Source organism: Pararge aegeria, chromosome 26, assembly GCF_905163445.1.
Source record: "Pararge aegeria chromosome 26, ilParAegt1.1, whole genome shotgun sequence".
In the NCBI taxonomy this organism is placed as follows: Eukaryota; Metazoa; Arthropoda; class Insecta; order Lepidoptera; family Nymphalidae; genus Pararge; species Pararge aegeria.
Genome location: NC_053205.1, coordinates 4,465,547 through 4,487,508, shown reverse-complemented (window position 1 = coordinate 4,487,508; position 21,962 = coordinate 4,465,547). Strand labels below are relative to the sequence as shown.

At 36.6% G+C, this 21,962-nt stretch overlaps 2 protein-coding genes across 2 annotated transcripts in view; one reads left to right on the top strand and one right to left on the bottom strand.

Annotated features, from left to right (window-relative positions):
- Nucleotides 1–193: 193 nt before the first annotated feature.
- LOC120635411 (zinc finger protein 8-like) lies at nucleotides 194–7,898 on the bottom strand. The gene is made up of 6 exons (XM_039906427.1): nucleotides 7,625–7,898; nucleotides 6,886–7,364; nucleotides 5,974–6,157; nucleotides 4,533–4,674; nucleotides 1,931–2,114; nucleotides 194–1,008 (listed from the first exon to the last, which is right to left on the bottom strand). Exons 1-6 carry the CDS (start codon nucleotides 7,772–7,774, stop codon nucleotides 876–878), a joined length of 1,272 nt encoding a protein of 423 aa, XP_039762361.1. The 5' UTR covers nucleotides 7,775–7,898; the 3' UTR covers nucleotides 194–875.
- Nucleotides 7,899–8,972: 1,074 nt separating this feature from the next.
- The window catches only part of LOC120635481 (ATP-citrate synthase), an 83,177-nt gene continuing 70,187 nt past the window's right edge, over nucleotides 8,973–21,962 (top strand). The window contains exon 1 of the mRNA XM_039906504.1: nucleotides 8,973–9,133. The gene's annotated coding sequence lies outside the window, so the exon portion shown is untranslated. The remainder of the gene's footprint in view (nucleotides 9,134–21,962) is intronic.

Genomic DNA, 21,962 nt, shown 5'->3' with positions numbered 1-21,962 from the left:
TGTACTGCATGCAATGGCTGAATGGGGATTCTGTATGTTCATAATTCTGTGGCATAACGCCATATGTTATAGTAGAGGATAAAGTGACTCCAAAACCGACCGAACAGACGTTTCGCCCACTACTGAATGAGTTTCTGACTGCCCGGCTTCTTGGGCTTCTGATGAAGTAGTGCAAATGGGTAAATAACAAAACTAGTTTGCCACGTTTTTATTAAACATCAATAAATTACAATAGCTTTTGCGTTACATTGTAACGAACATATTCTGTGCGCACGTAATGTTTGCCACGTTTTTATTAAACATCGATAAATGACAACAACTTTTACGTTACATTTGTACCAACATAAACACTAAATTATCATAACATCCAATACGCTCGTATACGTCACGCGTAACATCAAATACACTCATAGACGTCTCTTGTAACATTAAACACGTTCGTAGACGTCACGCGTAACATCAAACACGCTCGTAGACGTCACGCGTAAAACCTTTTACGCTCGTAGAAGCTACGAGTAACACGGTCTCGCTCGTAGATGTCACGTGTAATATTATACGCGCTCGTAGATGTCACGCGTAACATCAAACACGCTCGTATGCGTCACGCGTAACATCAAACACGCTCGTAGACGTCACGAATAACATCAAACACGCTCGTAGACGTCACCCGTAACATCAAACACGCACGTAGAGGTTCCGCTCGTAGACGTCACGCGTAACATCAAACGCGTTCGTAGACGTCACGCGTAATATTATACGCGCTTGTAGACTTTACGAGTAACACGAGACACACTATACTTTAGGCTTTAGGGTTATTGATCAGCCAGGTGAGGGTAAAAGACCTAGCTCTCCTCATTCTGTTGAACAGCTGACGTCTAGCCCACTACTGAGTTGAGTTTCCGACTGCCTCTCTTCTTGGGTGGTAGAGTGACGTCGTGCTGTTTCAGCATGTGGTACTTCCAGTTCCAGCGACGCGCGAATCGGTTGTGGCACACCGGGCATTCGAATCTGAAAGTATATTATTGATGTAAAGTACTTATGAAAATTAAGCCTAATTCGCTATACACCGCGAACAGCAGGAATCTGTATGGTGTAATTTATAATTTCTTCAATCCTTATCCTCCACACCAAACAGATCTTCGGCAATGTACCCTCTGCGCACGTTTCGCTCCGAAACCGGAGCATCTTCAGGAGATGTTGGCTTACAATGAATAATTGTTAAGATCATTGTAAAGTCAACATACTGGCACTACAAGTTTATTTTTACTTCCAATATTAATATTAATAGTAATAATAATAAATATATTACGACATGCAAACATCGCCATCTAGCCCCAAAGTAAGCGTAGCTTGTGTTATGGGTACTAAGATGACTGATGAATATTTTTATAAATTTATTTATCGTTACAGGCCAATTTCTTTTAAAAATTTGTTATATTTCTATGTACATAAATTAAATTTTCAAATATGTATTGATTATGCACCGTCATAATTTATGTCTTAAAGACTCTCTTGGGCCCATTTTAAGCCCTCTTCTGCAGTACAAAATAAGAATCTATATCAGCAGTATTACCGAATAATATGCCGTAGGACATAATGCTGTGAGAGTAACTAGAGTACACAAGCCTGGCAGTTTCTACATCTGTCATACTCAGTGGCGTGCACTTCATACATGCACGAAAGCACTGCATACCCAAATTATTTTATATAAGTCATATTGGAGGGGAAAATTTTCATTTTATGCCTTTTATGCCATGTACCTGCTTTTTGCATACCCTGGTCAGAAGCCCTGTACACGCCACAGCCGTATCTCTCTAACCACTAAAAATGTTTTCGTTTGTTTACATGCATCTAATGATAATTTATAAAAAAAAATTCACAGATAAGTCTCGAGTGTAATAATTAACAATGTGTCTCTAAAATAGCTCACGGTTTGGTATCGCTGTGTGTATCGACGTGCTTGTTAAACGAGTTCCTGGTGTAGAAGGTCTTCCCGCAGATGTGGCAGGCGAACCGCTTCACCAGCTCGTGGGCCTTGCGCTTGTGGTTCAACAGGTTGGACGCAGTGTGGTGGGAGGACGGGCACTTGTCGCACTGGTACTTCCTCGGGCCATCTGTGGGGGGTGGCTGCCCTAATTACTGACCCGTGAATTAGCCCGCCATTTGGGATAACAAGGTTATAAGACTACGTTCTACAACAGAACAGCGAGACACCGAGAGCGGTGGCATCCTTATGTGGTTGATATCCCATCAACACGCACGAAACGTTTTTTATCCACGTTTCTGATACGTGCCGCTAAGATGTGGAACGCCCTCCCGGTAACTGTGTTTCCTGCCACGTATAATTTAAGTACCTTCAAGGCTAGAGTGAATAGGCTTTTTCTAGGCAAGCGTCCTCCAACCTAGACCAACCTAGACCTCATCGTTGCTTTCTAACGGGCATGATTGTCGTCAAACGCTGGCCTATCATTAATAATTAAAAAAAAAAAAAAAAGACTTGAGAATAAGAATGGAAGGCGTAGTGACAGTTTTTTTTTTTATTCCTCTACTAGTTAGCTAGTGATGTTGCAGTCTCAGATGGTAGCGGGCTAACCTAATAGGTTTCTACGTGACATCGCACCGGAACACTTAATCGCTTAGCGGCACGTCTTTGTCGGTAGGGTGGTAACTAGCCACGGCCAAAGCCTCCCACCAGACCAGACCGGAGAAAGTTCAGAAATTATAAATGTGGTAAAATTGGTCAAAAATTTCAAATTGAAATGAAATGAAATGAAATGAAATGAAATTTATTTATTTGCCCACAAAATCGCTTACAAATTCAATTCAATTCCAAATTCTCCTGCGGATGTACGCCGCACGCGGCCACCTTTGATAGCACAGCGGCGTATCTGGCAATACTAATATACTACCAGATGTGAGTATTGCCAGGTTTTTGTAGAACCAGATGTAAATAATGCTGGGTATAAGTGCCAAGTGTAAGTAGAGCCAAGTGCAAGTAGAGCCAAGTGCAAGTAGAGCCAAGTGCAAGTAGAGCCAAGTGTAAGTAGAGCAAAGTGTAAGTAGAGCCAAGTGCAAGTAGAGCCAAGTGTAACTAGAGCCAAGTGCAAGTAGAGCCTTGTTTTAAATTCAAAATTCATTCATTTCAAGTAGGCCTAATATAAGCACTTTTGAAACGTCAAGTCTGTCTGTGCGTAGTGACTCTACCACCAGTCCGGAAGGCAGATTCTACCGAGAAGAAGCCGGCAAGAAACTCAGCAGTTGCTCTTTTCAGTTGCTCATATCTCGGTAGTGATAGCATAGGTTAAGGTAGAAGCTGTGCTACATAGTATTAGGACAGTTTCTACCTAAACTTGGTACTATCTAGGTAATGTAATCGTAATATTGACATTTTTAACAAAAGGATAAATATTTTTTAAAAATCAAATTATTAAGCACTATTCCACATAATCTTTAGGAAAATCGTATATATATTATTTTTTAAGTGTTCCTTTTTGTTTCAGCTTTAATTTTATCTTTACTTTTTGTTTAATTTAATTCCAAGTTGTGTACACATACTTTGGGTTTGTAGCTTAGAACAAAACTTGTTATTACTTATATTTAGATCTACTTTCAGTTATTTCCTGTTTTGTGTACCTAATAACAATAAACAATTAACAATGTCAGGTGTAAGTAGGTGTACGTCGTACCTGGTTAGGTCGTGCTATTTATAAATGTCAGAAGTAAATAACGTGCCAGGTTAAGCATTACCAGCTTAACGCAGTGCCAGGTATTGGATAGAAGCAGGCGTTGCTTTGCGGAAATCCATAATATATAATGAAAATTAAGCTTAATTTGCTATACTGCGCTAACAGCAGGAGAATCTGTATGGTGTGATTTATAATTTCTTTAATCCTTAATCCTTATACTCCACACCAAACAGGTCTGCAAATTATAGTATAGCAAATTTAGCTAGCAAAGTGCCAGGTATTAGTAGTGCCAGATGTAAGTAGTGTCAGTTGTAACTAATGCCAGCTCTATTCTATTACTGCAAGGTCTTTGTGTTGCCAGTACTGGGTAGTGCTAGGTCTTTGTGTTGCCAGTTCTCGGTAGTGCCAGGTCTTTGCGTTGCCACTTCTAAGTATCGCTAAATCTTTGTGTTGCCCGTACTAGGTAGTGCCAGGTCTTTGCGTTGCCAGTACTAGTTAGTGCTCAGTGGCGTGCACAGAGGGTATGCAGATGATATAAAATGAAGAAAATCTCAAGTACGAGTTATACAAAACATAAGGGTAAGCATTGTAAGAGTTATAAAAAGCCTACCCTTAAGTATTTATAGTTTGTACTAGAGATTTTCTTCATTTAATATCATCTGCATACCTTGTGCATACCCTCTATGCACGCCACTGGCTAGTGCTAGGTTTTTGTGTGCCAGTACTAGGTCTTTTTGTTGCCAGTTTTAGGTAGCGTCAGGCTTTGTGTTGCCAGGTGTGGGACTAGGTACCTTGTGCAAGTTCTAGATAGTGCTCGGTCAAGTTTAAGGTTAGTGGAAATGTCACCGTTGTGTGTCCGTAGGTGGACGATCATGTTCTGCTTGAGGGCGGTGCGGAAGTCGCAGTGGTCGCACTGCAGTGTTGGCGGGAGGTGCGACTTCACGTGGAGGTAGTGAGCAGAGTGCCGTGTGAATGTTTTGCCGCAGAACTGAAAAGGGAGAGAAATAAATAATAAATATACTACTACAATACATATCGCCATTTAGTCCCAAAGTAAGCGCAGCTTGTGTTATGGGTACTAAGATAACTGATGAATAATTTTAAGAATAATAAAGAATAATATACATAAAGATAAACATTCATGTTCATCACACAAACATTGTCCAGTTGTGGGAATCGAACCCACGGCCTTGGACTGAGAAAGCAGGGTCGCTGCCCACTGCGCCAATCGGCCGTCAAAAATACTGAATAACTAAGGAATTAAAGAATACAATTATTTTATTGTACAGTAACACGTCACTTGATTCGAATTTTGCATGCGATGTTAGGGCTGTATCTGATTTCTTTCAGTCAAAACTACGGCAGTGGTATACTCAAAAGCAATTAACTTTCTTGTTTCCACAGATAAGTCTAAGAGACAGTCACAGTGGCGTGCACTTCTTACATGCGCAAAAGCACTGCATAACATAAAATTGATATATAACTCGTATTTTTGCCATTTTATGCTATTTTCCTGCTGTATACATACCCTGGTAAGAAACCCAGTGCTAACCACTGGATAGTGAATAATCTACCTCTAAAGCCTGTAAAGTAACATTTCACTTTTGATTTACACGTTGTAGATTATAACGCCCATTTTTATATTGGAGTAAACACGAATAAATATAATATGTTTACAATATGTGTTTTTTATTCCTCTTCTGTATTTTAATTTGTGCGCAAATAAAGAGTATTATTTTTTTTTTTTTTTAATCCATCATGCGATCAGCTGATGGACCTATATTTTTTTTTTTTTATTTATTTGGGACAGAAAACAATTACATATTACAACAATAGCTCTTAAATTTAACAAAAAGGAAAAAAAATGGGGTTTATATGTAATCAACAACACTATCCACGATACGATGTTGATACAGGTAACACTTACTATGACAGATAATATTAATCAAAAATTAAGTTAGCTATAGCCAGAGACAGAGCACACTGGAGAATTCTAGAGGAGGCCTATGTCCAAGGACAGCCTGACTAAGCGCGCTGCTGTTACAATTTTTTTAGGAATAAATATAACTTAATTAAATAATAGATTTAGTAACTAGTAGTGTATAAGCAAAAATGTATTTAGTCAGAGAGTAAATGCTATTTTTTTTATTTATTTTTTTATTTTAAGTTAGAGTTAGATAAGCAGATTATCTCTGTGTGTTTTGTGGCTTGTGAGGCCGGCCATCCATCAATGACTCTGCCTCTTATTAAAAAAGTATAAATAAATAAATAAATATGTTACACTAACTTTGCAAGTCAGACCCTGTTTATGGACGGTGTGTCTGTGTACAGCGGCCTCTTGCTTGGTGTCAAACTTCATATTACACCACTTGCAGAGCAGCTTCATACACTGCAGCTTTCTCTTGCTAAACGGCCCAAAGACCAGCTGTTTACTGCCACCCACCACCTTCGTATTGCCCTCGTCAGATTTTCTGGAAAAAATTCAAACATTGAAATTATCAAAACATATTGAAACCGCATTGTTGGTCAAGTCGGCGTGCTTTATTACGGACTAGCTGCCCGCAGTGATAATTCAGTGGATAGGAACTCGACCTCACTTTCAGGGCCGAGTTGGAATCACAGCACACAACTCTAGCTTCACTAAGTAACAATAGTAGCTTCAACGGTGAACCTGAGATATCTCAATAATGTTCTCAAAATTGTGTGGAGTCCACCAATCCGCACTGGGCCAGCGTTGTGGACCACGGCCTTGACCTCTTCTCATTGTGGGAGGAGACCCCTGCTCTGTAGTAGGCCAGTAATGGGTTATTATGATGAATTACTTATACAGATCTTTTCATCGCAGGGAACACTGCAAAGTACAGCTAGTACAAATCAAACTTTGAGCAAGTTTACTATGACAAACTGAAGCTATAGTTATTGCTAATCAAATATGAAGTTTGGTTTTTCCAAATTGGAAACCAAAGATGTTTCAAGTGGCAAAAAGTGTCTTATGTTTTAATCCAAGGAATAGTCTATCTCCGTTCCAAATTACATTCAGATCCGTTCAATCGTTTTTGCGTATTGCATATGTTGAATGCTAAATTGTGGGGAACAGTTCCCCTCTTGACTATCAATAAGTCAGTGCCAATATCACATATTCATGAAAATACCTAATTGATATTCTCATAGTAACTTGAAAGTTTGAAATTTTTTATACCTTTTCGGTGGACCTTCTATAGAATCTTTGGTTTCTAACCCACTGTCTAGTTCCACATTTAAATTCTCCATCCCACCATCTTTGTTCACAATTTGTTTTTCCGTTGAGTCAGTTCCGTTATCTTGAATACCGGGATCATATATTAAGTATGTCACATGATTGTTTTTATTATGATCTATGTTACCATTATTTTCGTTATCTTGGTTTTCAGTAACATAAATTTCATCATCTTGGTTTTTGTTAATGTGGTCTTCTTTAATACTGTTTTCGTTGTCAACATGATCTTCCTCCAATCCATAAGTATCATCAATTGCTTCTGTACTCAATTCATCATGCAACTTAACTTTCTTTTTATTTGTTTGTAGATTTTTACAGATCTTCTCGGTAAGAAGGCATAATTTTTTAAACTTATAGGCTATGATTAAACTGCTCAGACAATTTGTACATATTTGGTTCGGCAGTCCATCCTCTTGATTTAGCTGTGGAATAAAAAAAAAAAAAAAGACTAATTACTGTAGTATAGCTTTTTGTGGCAGAGCTAGTCCGGGGATGTAATACTGTCATGCTTATTTGTGCTGCCTGGTGACTTTGACTTGACTGGTGGCATTGCTTCTTCAAATAAAACATATACAAACACTCTGCAACTTTTTTAATGAATAAGTATAGAAAATACAGCTGTTTATCTAAATCGGTGACAAGTTAATTCAAAAATTAGGCTTAGTATTAAAAAAAAACTAACCGTTATCCCAGTACAATAAAGTAAGCATTTTTTTAACTTTTCACTGATTAAATGGTATTTTATGTGTTTATCTGGAGTCAAGCAAAACCTGCAAGACTGGGTTTTAAACTTTTCTTCTAATTCTAATATGGCTATTTGCAGGTCGTTCATTGTGGCATAAATATAATAACTCTCTTCTAAGTTATTTCCAAATAGTTTTCTTAAAACTTCTTTTCAATACAAATTAAAATTATAGTGCAAAATAAATAAAAAGTCACAAAATAATAAAAACAAACTCTGTAAACGCCAAACTCTGTAGCGTTGGCTACAGATAAGATTAGTACAAAAGCCATTGCATATTAGTCTGTGGTGATAATGGTTTAAAAAAACTAAGAACTCGTAAGGTCGGATATGCGTTAGTTATCACAAAAAAAAATTATATAAATATGTATTCAAATAAATATATAAAATATTATATATTAATCCTTAGTTACTGCGCCTAGTCTGCCCACTTATAAAAAAAACCTAATCCTAAAAGTTTTTCCCAAGATAAAATAATAACAGAGCTGTTCAATTGTACTCTGCTACGAATTAGTAATAAATTTTGTGGGGCAGGAAAAATATACTTTCTTATGAGGCTAACAACCGCCGTGAAATGTCTAGCAGGAACTTTTTGACTCCATGGCCTCAGGATCTCCACGGCAAACGGAACCAATATGTAACTCTATATTAGAGAGATATACTTACGCCTTTTGCCGTGTTCAGCCATCTTTAGAATATGTTCTAAAGCGCTTTTTAAGGTGACATCAATATTGTCGAGTTATCAAGAAAACTTTCAAATTGGACTTGCACGAAGAATGTACATTAATTTAGGCAGAACGTTACAGAACGGCAATATTTTAGGGTTGACCACCGAGAACGAGCGAGAACATTTTAACTTTAAGGTCCAAAAGGAGTTTTATTGCTTCGGTGAAAAGAGAAGCGCCGCGCCGAGGAGGCAATTGTTTTCAATCTAATTGTTATGGGTCATTTCATTAAATAATAAAGAAGCCGGAAGTACTTTTTTTTTGCGATACTGATGTTCGTGAAGAACAATTCATATTTTGGAAAATTTGGCTCTAAACCAATTTAGCCAAATTGTTGCTTAATGTATCGAGATGCCATATGTTAAAATTAGATTTTAAATCTGAGATATGGTTATGGATGATTAATAAGTTGAACTTGTGTACTTCGATGATAATATGCATCGGAATAATTATATTTCGTACCTTATTTCATCGATCTATGATGAACATCACTAGTGTAAATGTCAAAATTTTAACCACAGACTAGTAAGCCGTAACCCCAGATTTCCATACGTAAAGTCAGGCCGCGAGCGTCGAAATCAAAGATTACAATAGTATACCGGGGACGAAGGAAGCGGTTACGGGCTAACTTTTAGTGTGAGTTTAGTACGTGTTGCATTAATTTATGTTGTAATAATCGGTACAAGTTACGTTACATATTCAACCTCATCCGACTGTATTCTTGGTAAGTTTTGTACTTTAATAAAAAATAATTAATTATAGGTTATACAGCGGTAGAGATAAGTTTTGAAACTAATCTATGATATCGTTAATATAAGCCGGTAATTCCACGTCTGATTGAGAGGAACTGATTTAGCATTTATAAATATTGTTTAGTCATTCCCCGCGGATTTGGTTTGAGGGTTTTAAAAGTAGGCTGAAAAAGATGATGTTGTTGATTGTGTTTTTTATGTTTAAGCCGTTCGGTTAGGATCCTTTGCTTTTGCAGAAAAAAAATTGTTAATAACAAATGATTTAAAATATCTTTGATGTCAAGCAGGTATCTTGCATAAAGTTTTTTTTAAGTTTATGGTATTGTAACTTACCATAAATGTTAAAGTACATATTGAAAACTTATAAATCATATGACTTTTATTTTGTTATTTAGCAATACATATGAATTCTAAGTCATATAACTAAACTAAAGGTCTAAAAGCAGTTACTCTTATTTCTTTTTGTTTAATTTTTTTGTGTATATTGTGTGATTATGAGACATTTTAATATATTATTAAAGACACATGGACATCTTTGGTTTTTTTTTAAATAAACATATATTTTTGTGGTAAAGGTAGCTCTATTTATAGACCTACCGATTTATTTTAGTTTAAACTTGTTGCATTCAACAAATTCATTATTAATAGTAACATTGTGACACAAATATAACTTAACTGGGTTTTGTTGATAATCTTATCTAAATCTTCTAAATGGTCCCCTAATTTGAAACTTGATGGATTTGTAGGTAATTGGGTGTCTTTTTTCAAGTGATATCTGGATGGTTTGAAAATACAATTGGACCCTGTAGTTGGCACTGCTGTACTGGGCAGGACAACATCTGCCTAGTCAATATCCGCTTTCCTTAGGAGATACTGAATTCCAGTTGTTATCTTTTTGACGGAATTTTGAATTGGATTTTGGTTTCGCCAGATTTTTGTTTTGACCGTAAAAGTATAATACCAAGGATAAGTAATTGTTGTTACGTAAATCATCAATTGTTTAAACTCATACATTGGAAGGTCCAAAATTACCTTAGGGATCATAATTATTATAAAAGCATATACTCAATCCCACAAATGACTTCTGTACCTTCCACAGACCATATGCAGATGTCAATAACTCATGTCTCTTTTAAGTAACTTGGTTGTTTATATCTTTTTCTCGACTCCTTTAGTATGTTAATTTACTAACTACTCTGTACCTGTTTACTGTGCTGGGGTAATAGCCTAGTGAATCGGTGATAGCCAAGCCGGAACACACCACTAACTTTTCGGAGTTAGGTGCGTTCTTAATTTAAAGATAGATTTATTTAAATAGATGATAGATTTATAGATTTTTTGATGAAGTTTTTTTTATTTATTAAATAGCTCTTCCCTGCGGATTTGCCCGCGTAAATTACGGAACGCAGTGTACTGCTACTTAATAAAACCTACCTAATAATCCAAATACCATCGAACGCACGCACGTTCTAACTTTTGCGAGTAAAATTTAAAATGCATTTTAATATATATCTCAAGGTCGTCGTCGTCGTCTCGTGTTGCAGCTCCTCTGAGAGGAGATCCGTGCCCTGCAGTGGGCCGGTAAAATTACCGGCCATCAACCAATGTTGATGATGACGATTCATCATGTATCAAGAGTTTGCATAGAATTGTGACGTCAACGTTTACCACTTAGGTACCAGGGAGGCTCACATAGAGGTGTGACGACAACACTTCCTAATTCGGTACCAGGGTTTCAGTGACTATTAGGAGTATCGAGCGCGTCTATGGTAGCGTCAAAACCCTTCTCATTTTGAAAGGAGATCCGTGCCCTGTACTAAGTCGGTAATGGGTTGTTGATGACGATTCGTCATGTATCTAGTGTTTGCATAGAGTTGTGACGTCAACTTTACTACTTAGCTACCACTTACCAGGGAGGCTCACATAGAGGTATGACGACGTCACTTCCTAATTACCAGACGGTACCAGGGTGGCAGTGACTGATAGGAGTATGTAGGCGTTTGTATAAGTGGTGTCAAAATCCTTCTCACTCTGAAAGGAGATCCGTGACCAGTAGTGGGTCGGTAATAGGTTGATGTGTGACGATTATTTATATAAGATGAGTCAATGGTCTTACATAACAGAACTATGAACTAGTGTTTTGTAGTGTTTTTCCTTATTATGTAGGTAGGGATCGAAGCGAAATACCCAACGTTGTTTTGATTTCCTTCAATTAATCTACTGCTTTGAAGTTTCCTTGTTAACTCCTTCTTAAATAGGAACACATATGTTCAATATGATGAAACCATATGAACACAGAGAATATAAAGTATGTTTTAATTTCAAAGTCTCGGTACACCGGCAGAGAATTTGGCATTTTATAAACTACTTTTCACGGAGTATAGCAAATTAAACTTCATTGTATCATGTATGTTCATTGTATGTCATGGAATTCTGTAATGTAACGCCTGCTTCTATCCAATATTTAAAAAAATACCGCCGGGCTGGGTATTAAGAATTTCTTAATAGCAAAAACGCAATACTAATTCATAAAAACACAATACAATAATTCATTTTGTATATTATAAGTATTTATGCGTATTAAACATAAAAATATTCATCAGTAATCTTAGTACCCATAACACTAGTTACGCTTACTTTGGGGCTAGATTGCGATGTGTGTATTGTCGTAGTATATTTATTTATTTACTTATGGGTCCATCCATGGGATCGGTTCGTAACATATCAGCAGGTTTATGTTGTTCGTGCAACTCGTATGACCAGACACGTCTCGACGATCACGCGATACCCCTTTAAGCTGCGAACGTGACATCGTGAACCCTCACCCCGGGCAGATAGCCGCAACCTTGGCAATGTCACCCCAATGTCGCACCGTCCTCACGCTGGAAACAAAACGTCCTATCGCGGAAGAGGTAAGCTCCCGACCTCTCTCGACCTCTGCGAATGAAACGGCCATGTCGCTCAAATGTTACTTGCGTGGATCGTGAATTTTCGTGATTGTAACTAACGTGTCGACAGTGGCGTGCACGGGAATTTTTAGCGGGGTAAGCATAACGAAGCGAAATGGCATAAAATGGCAAAATGTTAGGATATGCAGTGCATGTAGGTATGAAGTGCACGCCATTGACTAGTTCATGGAAATCGTTTGGAGACTGTGTGAAACGGTTTTCATGATTTTTGTTCACCCAAAAAATACAAACATACACAGTACAGAAAATTTGACTCTACCTTTAATAGTTAGTTTAGTTTTTAGTTAGTTTTTTTTTTTTTTAGTTTTTCTTGCTATGCTGAATGAATAACAATATCAATAAATTTGAAAATCACTACGATTAAGGTCAACACGCGAATTGGAAATTTCGATTGATACCTATTTGGTTGGATAAAGTATTTTCTATACGCTGTTTTCTAATAATAAAAAAAAAATTGTTTCAAGTTTGTTTCTGTGAAATCTGGTCTCTTTTAAATTTAAAGCACCTGATAAGTTATTCCAGTCATAACCAGACGCGTTAAAATCATTCTTTTCATTTGAAAAAAAAAATAAGCAAAACCAATAATAACTTTAATAAATTGTTTGTTGGTTATTTTCAAAACACTTCGCAATTTAAAATCTTGTATATTTAAACGAGCAATTCTTGTATATAATTGGAATCTCGGAATCGGCTCCAACGATTTTCATGAAATTTAGTAAACAGGGGGTTTCGGGGGATAAATCGATCTAGCTAGGATTCATTTTTAGAAAAGGTCTTTTATTCGTTGTTTAATCGATAAATATATATATAATTGGAATCTCGGAATCGGCTACAACGATTTTCATGAAATTTCAGGGTGTTTCGGGGGCGATAAATCGATCTAGCTAGAATTCAATTATATTGGATTCTCGGGCAAAAACTGCAAAAAATATCCAATAAATTTTTGAGAGATTCTGAAGCGTGCGTTGCGTGAACGGTAAACGTTACGCCAAACGACGGAAGTATGTAGTAAGTATATCGGAATTGTTGGAATTGTTGTTTCTTTAAAGTTCTATAAAACAGTCCGCGACAACATAAGAATATTTTTTTAAGTCGGTTCATTCGCGGACAAATTCGCGCGGGCCCGCAAGTATTTTTGTACTCCCTGGTACCTAAGTAGTAACTGTGGAACTTTTATTGACTTTGCTATTCACAATTGATCCGTTTAAAATATCTAAACATGTAATCCAAATTGATTATGATATTTGCCACTAACTGGCGTATAAGTCGAGAAGCGTGGAGTATATGACATATAATTTTTATTTGTGTTTTACCTACACTTGGAAGAATTATCAATTTTATAAATCGAAAATGCATATAAAAATTTTTCGGAACCGTTAATTCCTCCAAGTGTAGGCAAAAAAAATTATAAAAAAGCAATGTGTCATCTCTTGTTTCAAACGTGTCTCATTGTAATATGGACCTTTGAAGAAGTAGATCGAAACTGCAACGTTTCCTACTAGATGACGCTACAGTCGCTATAAGACTGACGTGAAAGGCATATACTAATTTCGGCATCGACGGTAGGAGAGCCGTAGCTTAATTGGATAATGCGCTCAGGCCGCGATTGCCAGAGTGTCGCAGGTTCAAATCCTGTCGGTTACTAAAATTTTTTAAATGCATTTTCAATTTATAAAATATATGACATACACTGACTACCAATCCAAATTATTATTTTTAATAGCGGAAACTACACAGACGTCTGACGTAAGCGTTAATTCCGTCCGAAAAAAAATCGATTAGCCCTAGTCGCGCCTAAAGAAGTTTTACTTCGAAAAGAAAAAAATATACCGACACCCACGCCCTTTAGGCCGGAACACTGCAACGCCGATTGCCGGCAGAAGCGTGGCGGTGGTACTTCTGAGGAGTTCTGTCACAGAAAGGTCTTACTTAAAATTATAAGGCTCCGATCTGTCTCGCGTTCGCCTCATATTGATCGACGTGGTCCTTGCATACCCTGACCATTCGCAGCTCTAGTTTATAGACAAAATATAGGTTTTGTATTTGACGGCCGATTGGCGCAGTTTGCATTGCAGTGACCCTGCTTTCTGAGTCCAAGGCCGTGGGTTCGATTCCCACAACTGGAAAATGTTTGTGTGATGAGCATGAATGTTTTTCAGTGTCTTGGTGTTTATATGTATATTCTAAGTATTTATGTATATTATTCATACAAATATTCATCAGTCATCTTAGTACCCATAACACAATCTACGCTTAAATTGGGACTAGATGGCGATGTGTGTATTGTCGTAGTATATTTGGGTCATATGCTTTCTATTTTTTTTTTTTTTTTTTTAAGTGAACATTCCGCACTTCGCACATCATTTACATAATACATTACGGCAGTTAATAAACTTCTAATTAGAATGATTGTATAATCGGTTAATTGGAAGTCGTTACGTATATCATTTGGTAATTTGCTAATATTATATACAAGTTTACGTTTACCTAGCTGGCAATAATGATGAAGCAATTTTATTTCCTCTATCCATTAATAAATAATAAATAAATATACTACGACAATACACACATCGCCATCTAGCCCCAAACTAAGCGTAGCTTGTGTTATGGGTACTAAGATGACTGATGAATATTTTTATGAATTATATATACATAAATACTTAGAAAATACATATAAACACCCAGACACTGAAAAACACTTAATGCTCATCACACAAACATTTTCCAGTTGTGGGAATCGAACCCACGGCCTTGGACTCAGAAAGCAGGGTCGCTGCCCACTGCGCCAGTCGGCCGTCAAATGGCATGGACAATTATCTCCCCGGGTAGTAAGAATAAAAATGTATCTTCTCCCATAGCTTTTTATCAAATCTCAGAGCACTGGCGCACAAGTGGAAATAGTATCCAAATAATATACGTGTAATAATAAACGGGGTTTAACATCTCCTATTCCATGTTCCCGTGCTTTGTATGGCAGTTATATTTGACCCAACCTAATCGGTTTCTAAGCTAAATCGGTTAGCGACACGTCTTTGTCGGAACGGTGGTAACTAGCAACGGGCGAAGCCTCTTAACAGAGAAGATTAGAGAAAATTCAGGAATTATAAATAAACAAATTCGCCGCCGCCGGAAATCGAACCAGGGACCTCCAACTTAAAACCACAACGATCACCGCTGCGCCAGCGAGGTCGTCATTAGGTTTTATAATATGTTTTTTAATTATGTACACTTTGGGACAGCCAAAATAGCAGTTCTATTGGGAGTAACAACACCAGAGATACGTTAACGTTACTTAGTAGTGTGTCAAGGTAATTAGTTTCATAATTTTTGTTATCTATATATATATAATGAAAATGGTCTTCGTTTGAGGCTCAATCACGCCTAAACCACTGATCGTATCGACATGAAACTACCACCATTCGATGCGAAATTTTTCCTAGATGGTTTATGGCTATCTATTTTTTGAATTCCGACATTCCTTCATTTTTTTATTGCTGTTTTACTTTTATGAACATTTATCCCGCTAATAAAAACAAAAGATAAGCATTTTCTCTTGATTCTTTTGTTTTCATGGATTTCAACAGAGTGTATTAAACGGATTATGGTTTTTTACATTCAGCTAAGAATCTACTCACGGTAGTGGAGAACGGCTGGACCAATTGGGCTTTTTTTTATCTTCAGAATTGTCAGGAGAAAGTTTTGTATGTAAGAAAATTTTAAAAAAGCCCGATAAAAAGTTAAAAATTTCGATGATAATCGAAGAATTCCCATCTATATAGTCACTCACCACGAAATCTCGGGAACCATAAGACTTGGTAGGAAACGTGAAACTTGGTAGGAATATTACTTTTGCTATGTTGAGGTCAGCTATGAATAGATTTTAAGAAATTCATTCCCCAAAGGGGATTGCGGGGGCGTTAACAATGAACAATTCCCGTTTTTAAACTATAGCTCCTATAGACTTCAAATTTGGTAGGAATCTTCTGTAAGAGGTGTAGAAATAGGCTATGAACGAATGTTACGATAGCTCACCCCACAGGGGGTTGCGGGGGTGGGTATTAACAATTAATATTTTTAATTTTCCAGCGATAGCTCCTATAGACTCCAAATTTAGTGAGAGTGTTCTATATGTAATATAAAAATGATCTTCGAGCGGATTTTACAATGAATCACCTCCAATAAGGTTCGCGGGGGTGGGTGTTAACAATAAAAAATTTCAATTTCGAAATATAGCTTCTAAAAATTCTAAATATGGTAGGAATCTTTTATTATTCACATAAAGAACATCTCAAAATGGATTTCAATAAAATCTACTTCCGACAGGAATTGCGGGGGTGGGTGTTAAAATCTAAAATTTTTATTTCTAACCTGTAACTTCTACAGACTCCAAATTTGGTGGGGATCTTCGTGTATGTAGGGATACTCGTGTATTTCCTTACAACAATCGTCTTTTTGGCAGCGGAGAAAAAGTCATTGAGAGGTTTCAAAAACTTAACTTTACATGTAGCTATCCAATCAACGGACTAAGAATTTTACATTCATTTTACTTTTGCAGATTACATAACCGACGAATTCTTTTATTGCGGGATCGCGGATATGTAACAGATTAAAATGAATGCAATTTCCAAGCACATGAGATGTGCAAAAGAAATTTAGTTACTTATTCCAATAGAATTCATAAAAAGCATGCACAATTAATTTTCTATAAAAAATTGATGTCACGGAGAAAATTTTAGTTAACAGAAAATTCGTCGCACTTGAACCTAGACAGATTTCAACTTCACATATGAGACTTGCAATGACTTTAACTTAAACTTTCAATGCTCATTTCAATTTTTTTTCTTCATGTCAATTATTATTAATTTTTGGAAGAAAGGCACGGAAATGTTATAATGATTGCACATTGAAAGATACAATGAATATTAGTGAGAAAAATCACCTGGATGAAAGATACAGGCTAAATCGATGGAATTTGGAATTTGAGTAAGTCTAAACAATATCGATGCTTACAGTTCTATCCGCGGGGCCTATTTATGTTCATACAAAAATAAAAAAAAAGGAGAATAATAAAAATATGAAAAAAATAAATAAAAATGAAACATAAAATGTAATTTATTTCCTTTTTCAATTCGCCCAGCGAAGCGGGCTGGAAACGGCTAGTTGGTTATATAAACTTACATCATGAAATTTTTAATTTAAGTCTCATAATATATTAAACCATTTATTTCTCTTCTATTCTCTTCTCGAGCGGGTGAAGATCATTATTTGCACCCACGTACACCCAACAATAGAATATCATCATAGTAAATAGAAGCTGTATTTGGCAGTATTTGGCAGTTTGACAGTTCAAAAATAGGTGTGCTCCGATCGTCACCAAACTTTACAGGATTACTCGCCAGGTCAATCCGGAGATTCCCTGAAAGGTTTATTGAAATCGGTCCAGCCGTTTCGAAGCATATACGGAACATACCCACACACTTTCTCTTTTATATATAATACTAGCTGTTGCCCGCGACTTCCTCTGCGTTTTTTTTTTTTTTAAAGTATTCAGTATCACTAAGCCTTAAATGAGTATAGTAGTATATAGATATATATATATATACATATAACATGTGACTGTCAATTAATTAAAGACAAATAATTTGCAATAAAATAAAATTGCGACTATAATTAAAGATATAAGCTATCCTATCTCTTAAGTTGGACCAGACTGCTGACGGTATGCCAATTTAATTTAAAATCGGTTAAGTAGTTTATTTATTTATTTATTTTATTTATACACTTTATTTGTAAACTACAAATAGTAAAAAAAAAAACAATGGACACAACAAAAATAAACTTAAAAAGTAGGATACAAAGGGCGGCCTTATCGCTTAGTAGCGATCTCTTCCAGGCAACCTTAGGATTAGGAAAACCAAGGGAAACCGATTGGTGGGGTGTATTATTATTATATACATACTTACGAACAATTACACACTAATACTTATCAAGATTACACACATAAAATATTAATAATAAATAATAGTTTAGGAGTCCATCGCGGACAAACATCGTGACAGGAGATTTATATATATTAAGATATAATATAGATTATATTTTGTGTTATTGTCCCTTTTTGTGATTGGTTTGTTATTGTTTAGTCGAAGATAAGGGGGCTATACTCAATGGCGGGCATGGAGGATATGCACAGGGTATGCAGATGATATAAAATGTAGAAAAGCACCAGTACGAGTTATATATACTTAAGGGTAGGCTTTTTAAAACTCTTACAAGGCATATCCTTAAGTTTTTTATAACTCGTACTGGAGTTTTTCTTCACTTTATATCATTTGTATATCCTGTGCATACACTCTATGCACGCCACTGGCTATACTGAGTCAACTCCTTTGTCACACATTTTTATTTGAAACAACTTTATGACTCAAATGTGTGGCAATAAAGACGATTTTTCTGTCATTATTTCCGTAAACATGACATGCCTTGGGACGCCCTATATAGGTGGATAAACACCGATAACTTTAATGTTATGAACACTAAGAAACGTAGTAGAGTACTAAACCCCCCCCCCCCCCCACTTTCCAACTTGTCTTATAGAATTGGGAATTCTCCTTTAACCTTTAACATTGTTAATAGTTCTAAAGTGCCTGAACGAGCGTACAATAGACTAGAATAGACGTGCGGGATTGATCTGTAATTCTGTGCAGTATAGGTATATAGAAATTGTGCTTGGTAACATGTTGAATATTTATAGTCTGTGGTAGTTTTTTTTTTACGTAACAACCACGCAGAGTTGTAACCATCGTTTATAAACGGTGCAGCACTTCACAGGGCATGCAAGAAACATGTCCTACGAATTGCCTCCCTGTTTTAAGTAAGACTTAATACCTGTGTTAGGTATTAAGTCTTATTTATTTATTTATCTTATTTATTCATAATCTTTATTTGTACACCACTCAGAAAAACAAGACGAAAAAAAAAGAACAAACACATGAAGAATGCAGCAGGATACAAAAGGCGGCCTTATCGCTAAGTAGCGATCTCTGCCAGGCAACCTTAGGATTAGAAAAACTAAAAAGAAAACAAATAGGTGGGGTACACTATTTAGTACATACATACGAATATCTACATACTAATACATAAACCAGACTACACAAATAAAAAAATTCTATTGATAAATATAAAAAATAAATATAAATATAAAAAATAAGTCTTAGATGGTAACGGGCTGACCTGTTGGGGGGGCTTCATTTTCATCATCATGTCAACCAATCGACGTCCACAGCTGGACATAGGTCTTTTGTAGGGAGTTCCACAGTACACGGTCCTGGGCCACTTGCCTCCAGCGGCTCCCAGCGACTCGCCTGACGTCATCCGTCCACCTCGTTGGGTGCCGACCTACGCTGCGTTTACCGGTTTAATGGCGAGGTCGCCATTCCAGCACCTTAAGACCCGCAAAGTCCATCGGTTCTCCGAGCTATGTGCCCGGCCTTCGCCACTTCAGCTTCGCGACTCGCTGAGTTATGTCGGTTTGTTTGGGGGGTATGGCAGTTAAATTAAATCCGTACCAGTGCCGTGGATACTTCACAGGTTATGCAATATGCGGACAGATGATATAAAATGAAAAAAATCTCCAGTACGAGTTATAAAAAACTTAAGGATAGATATTGTAAGAGTTATAAAAAGCCTACTTTTAAGTATTTTTAACTCGTACTGGAGAATTTCTTAATTTTATATAATCTGCATACCCTTGGCATACCCTCTATGCAAGTCACTGCCTATAGTATACTAGCGTACCCAGCCCGCTTCGCCGGGCTACATTTTGCTTTGTTTTATTTAAACAATAAACTTACAGCATTAAAATTTTAACGTAAGTCTCATAATATATTAAATCATTTATTTCTCTCCGTATTCATTCTCTTCTATTCTCTTCTCGAGCGGGTGAAGATCATCTACACCCATGTACACCCAACACAACCCAACAACAATATAATATCATCATAGTAAATAAAAGCTGTATTTTATAGTTTGACAGTTCAAAAATAGGAGTGCTCCGATCGTCACCAAACTTCACAGGATTACTCGCCAGGTCAATCCGGAGATTCCCTGAAAGTTTCATTGAAATCGGTCCAGCCGTTTCGGAGCCTATACGGAACATACCCACACACTTTCTCTTTTATATACATAGATAGATAGATATGTATATATGTGTACTTTTTGGATGAACACAAATCGTTAAAATCTCAGCATCGCCACCGTCCTCTTGGCATGACCTATATGTACTGTTGATATATATACATAGGTTAAATATTATTTCATTTTTTTTTTTTAATATATTTACACAGTTTTGTCCCCAAAAGGCATGGTTTTTTTTATCAGAAACACAATTGTCGGCTCAGCACGTCAAGATTGTTGTTCTGATCCACAATTGGCTGATAAATCAGTTTCTGCTATCAGCTGAGGCTATCGGTTTGTCAATCAAACGTATTCAACACATCTTTACCCGCCCGCGTAAAGATAATTTATTTCGCTTCGATTTGCTCGCAAATTGTATCAATTAATATATCGAAACAAAAAGATAAAATTTCTAACGTCCGTCTGGAATTTAAATAGGTAAAAATACTTGGTACATAATATTTGACCGGTAGCAAGCTTTCTGACGACCGAGTGGCGCAGTGGGCAGCGACCCTGCTTTCCAAGGTCGTGGGTTCGATTCCCACAACTGGAAAATGTTTGTGTGATGAACATGAATGCTTTTCAGTGTCTGGGTGTTAAAAGAAAAAGCTCTTAGAAAAGTTAGAGGTGCGTGCTGGGAATTGAACTCGGCCCCCCGAAAGTGAAGTCGAGCTCCTACCCCCTGCGCTATCACCGTTATCTAATAACATAACTAAGCTTTATTGGCGTGCGGAGTCATGTTTTTGACGTTCTCTGTCAAAACATCATGGTGTCGTTGATCCGCATTTGTACTGTGGTGTCTAGACAAGTTTAAAGTACCTCATGATCTTTTTTAGAATACAGTATACATCTTGCCTAGTTTTGCACGCCTCGTAAGCGAAGCGTTGAGGTGGGTATTACTGTCACTTTTTTTTTATTCTTTATTGCTTTTATAAGTGAATATAAATAGACAAATGTTGAGAAAAAACACTATTTTTAACACTCATGATATTTTAAAATCTCTTTTTATTATTTAAAATAATTAAAAAAATTGTTTTTAAAAAGTTATGTCTTGGACGTCCGGGTGTCTGTATGTGCGGATCCCGTATCTCGTGGTCACGATAAAGAGCGAAATACTTCACTTTTTTGAGTTGGTTTTTTTTTATAGGCTTCAGTATTTTGAGGAATAGAAGCCTATTTCTTTTCACGGTATAATTAGATGTTTGATTATTATTTACAAATAATCTCAATTTTTTTGTAATTAATGAGATTAAGAGGCGTTTTCCAAATATTTTTTGTTTTTTTAAAGTGTGTTCACACTAACTAAGCTAACTAACATAGTTATTCTTCAGTTACATATTAACGATGTTACCCTCATTTTAGCCATGATTATTTCAAGGTTTTAACCGGTTTTTACTCCCGGGATAAAAGTATCCTCTAGGATGCGTACTACCTTTGTAAAATTTAACTAATATCGATTTAGCTGTGAAGCCAATGCTTAAATAAATCAAAATTCCGGCTGAAAATATCCTCCCATGTCCAGTGGCGTGCACTTCATACATGCACAAAAGCACTGCATACCCAAATTATTTTATATCACTCGTATTGGAGGGGAATTTTTCAATTTTCTGCCATGTAACTGCTTTATGCATACCCTGGTCAAAAACCCTATGCACGCCAC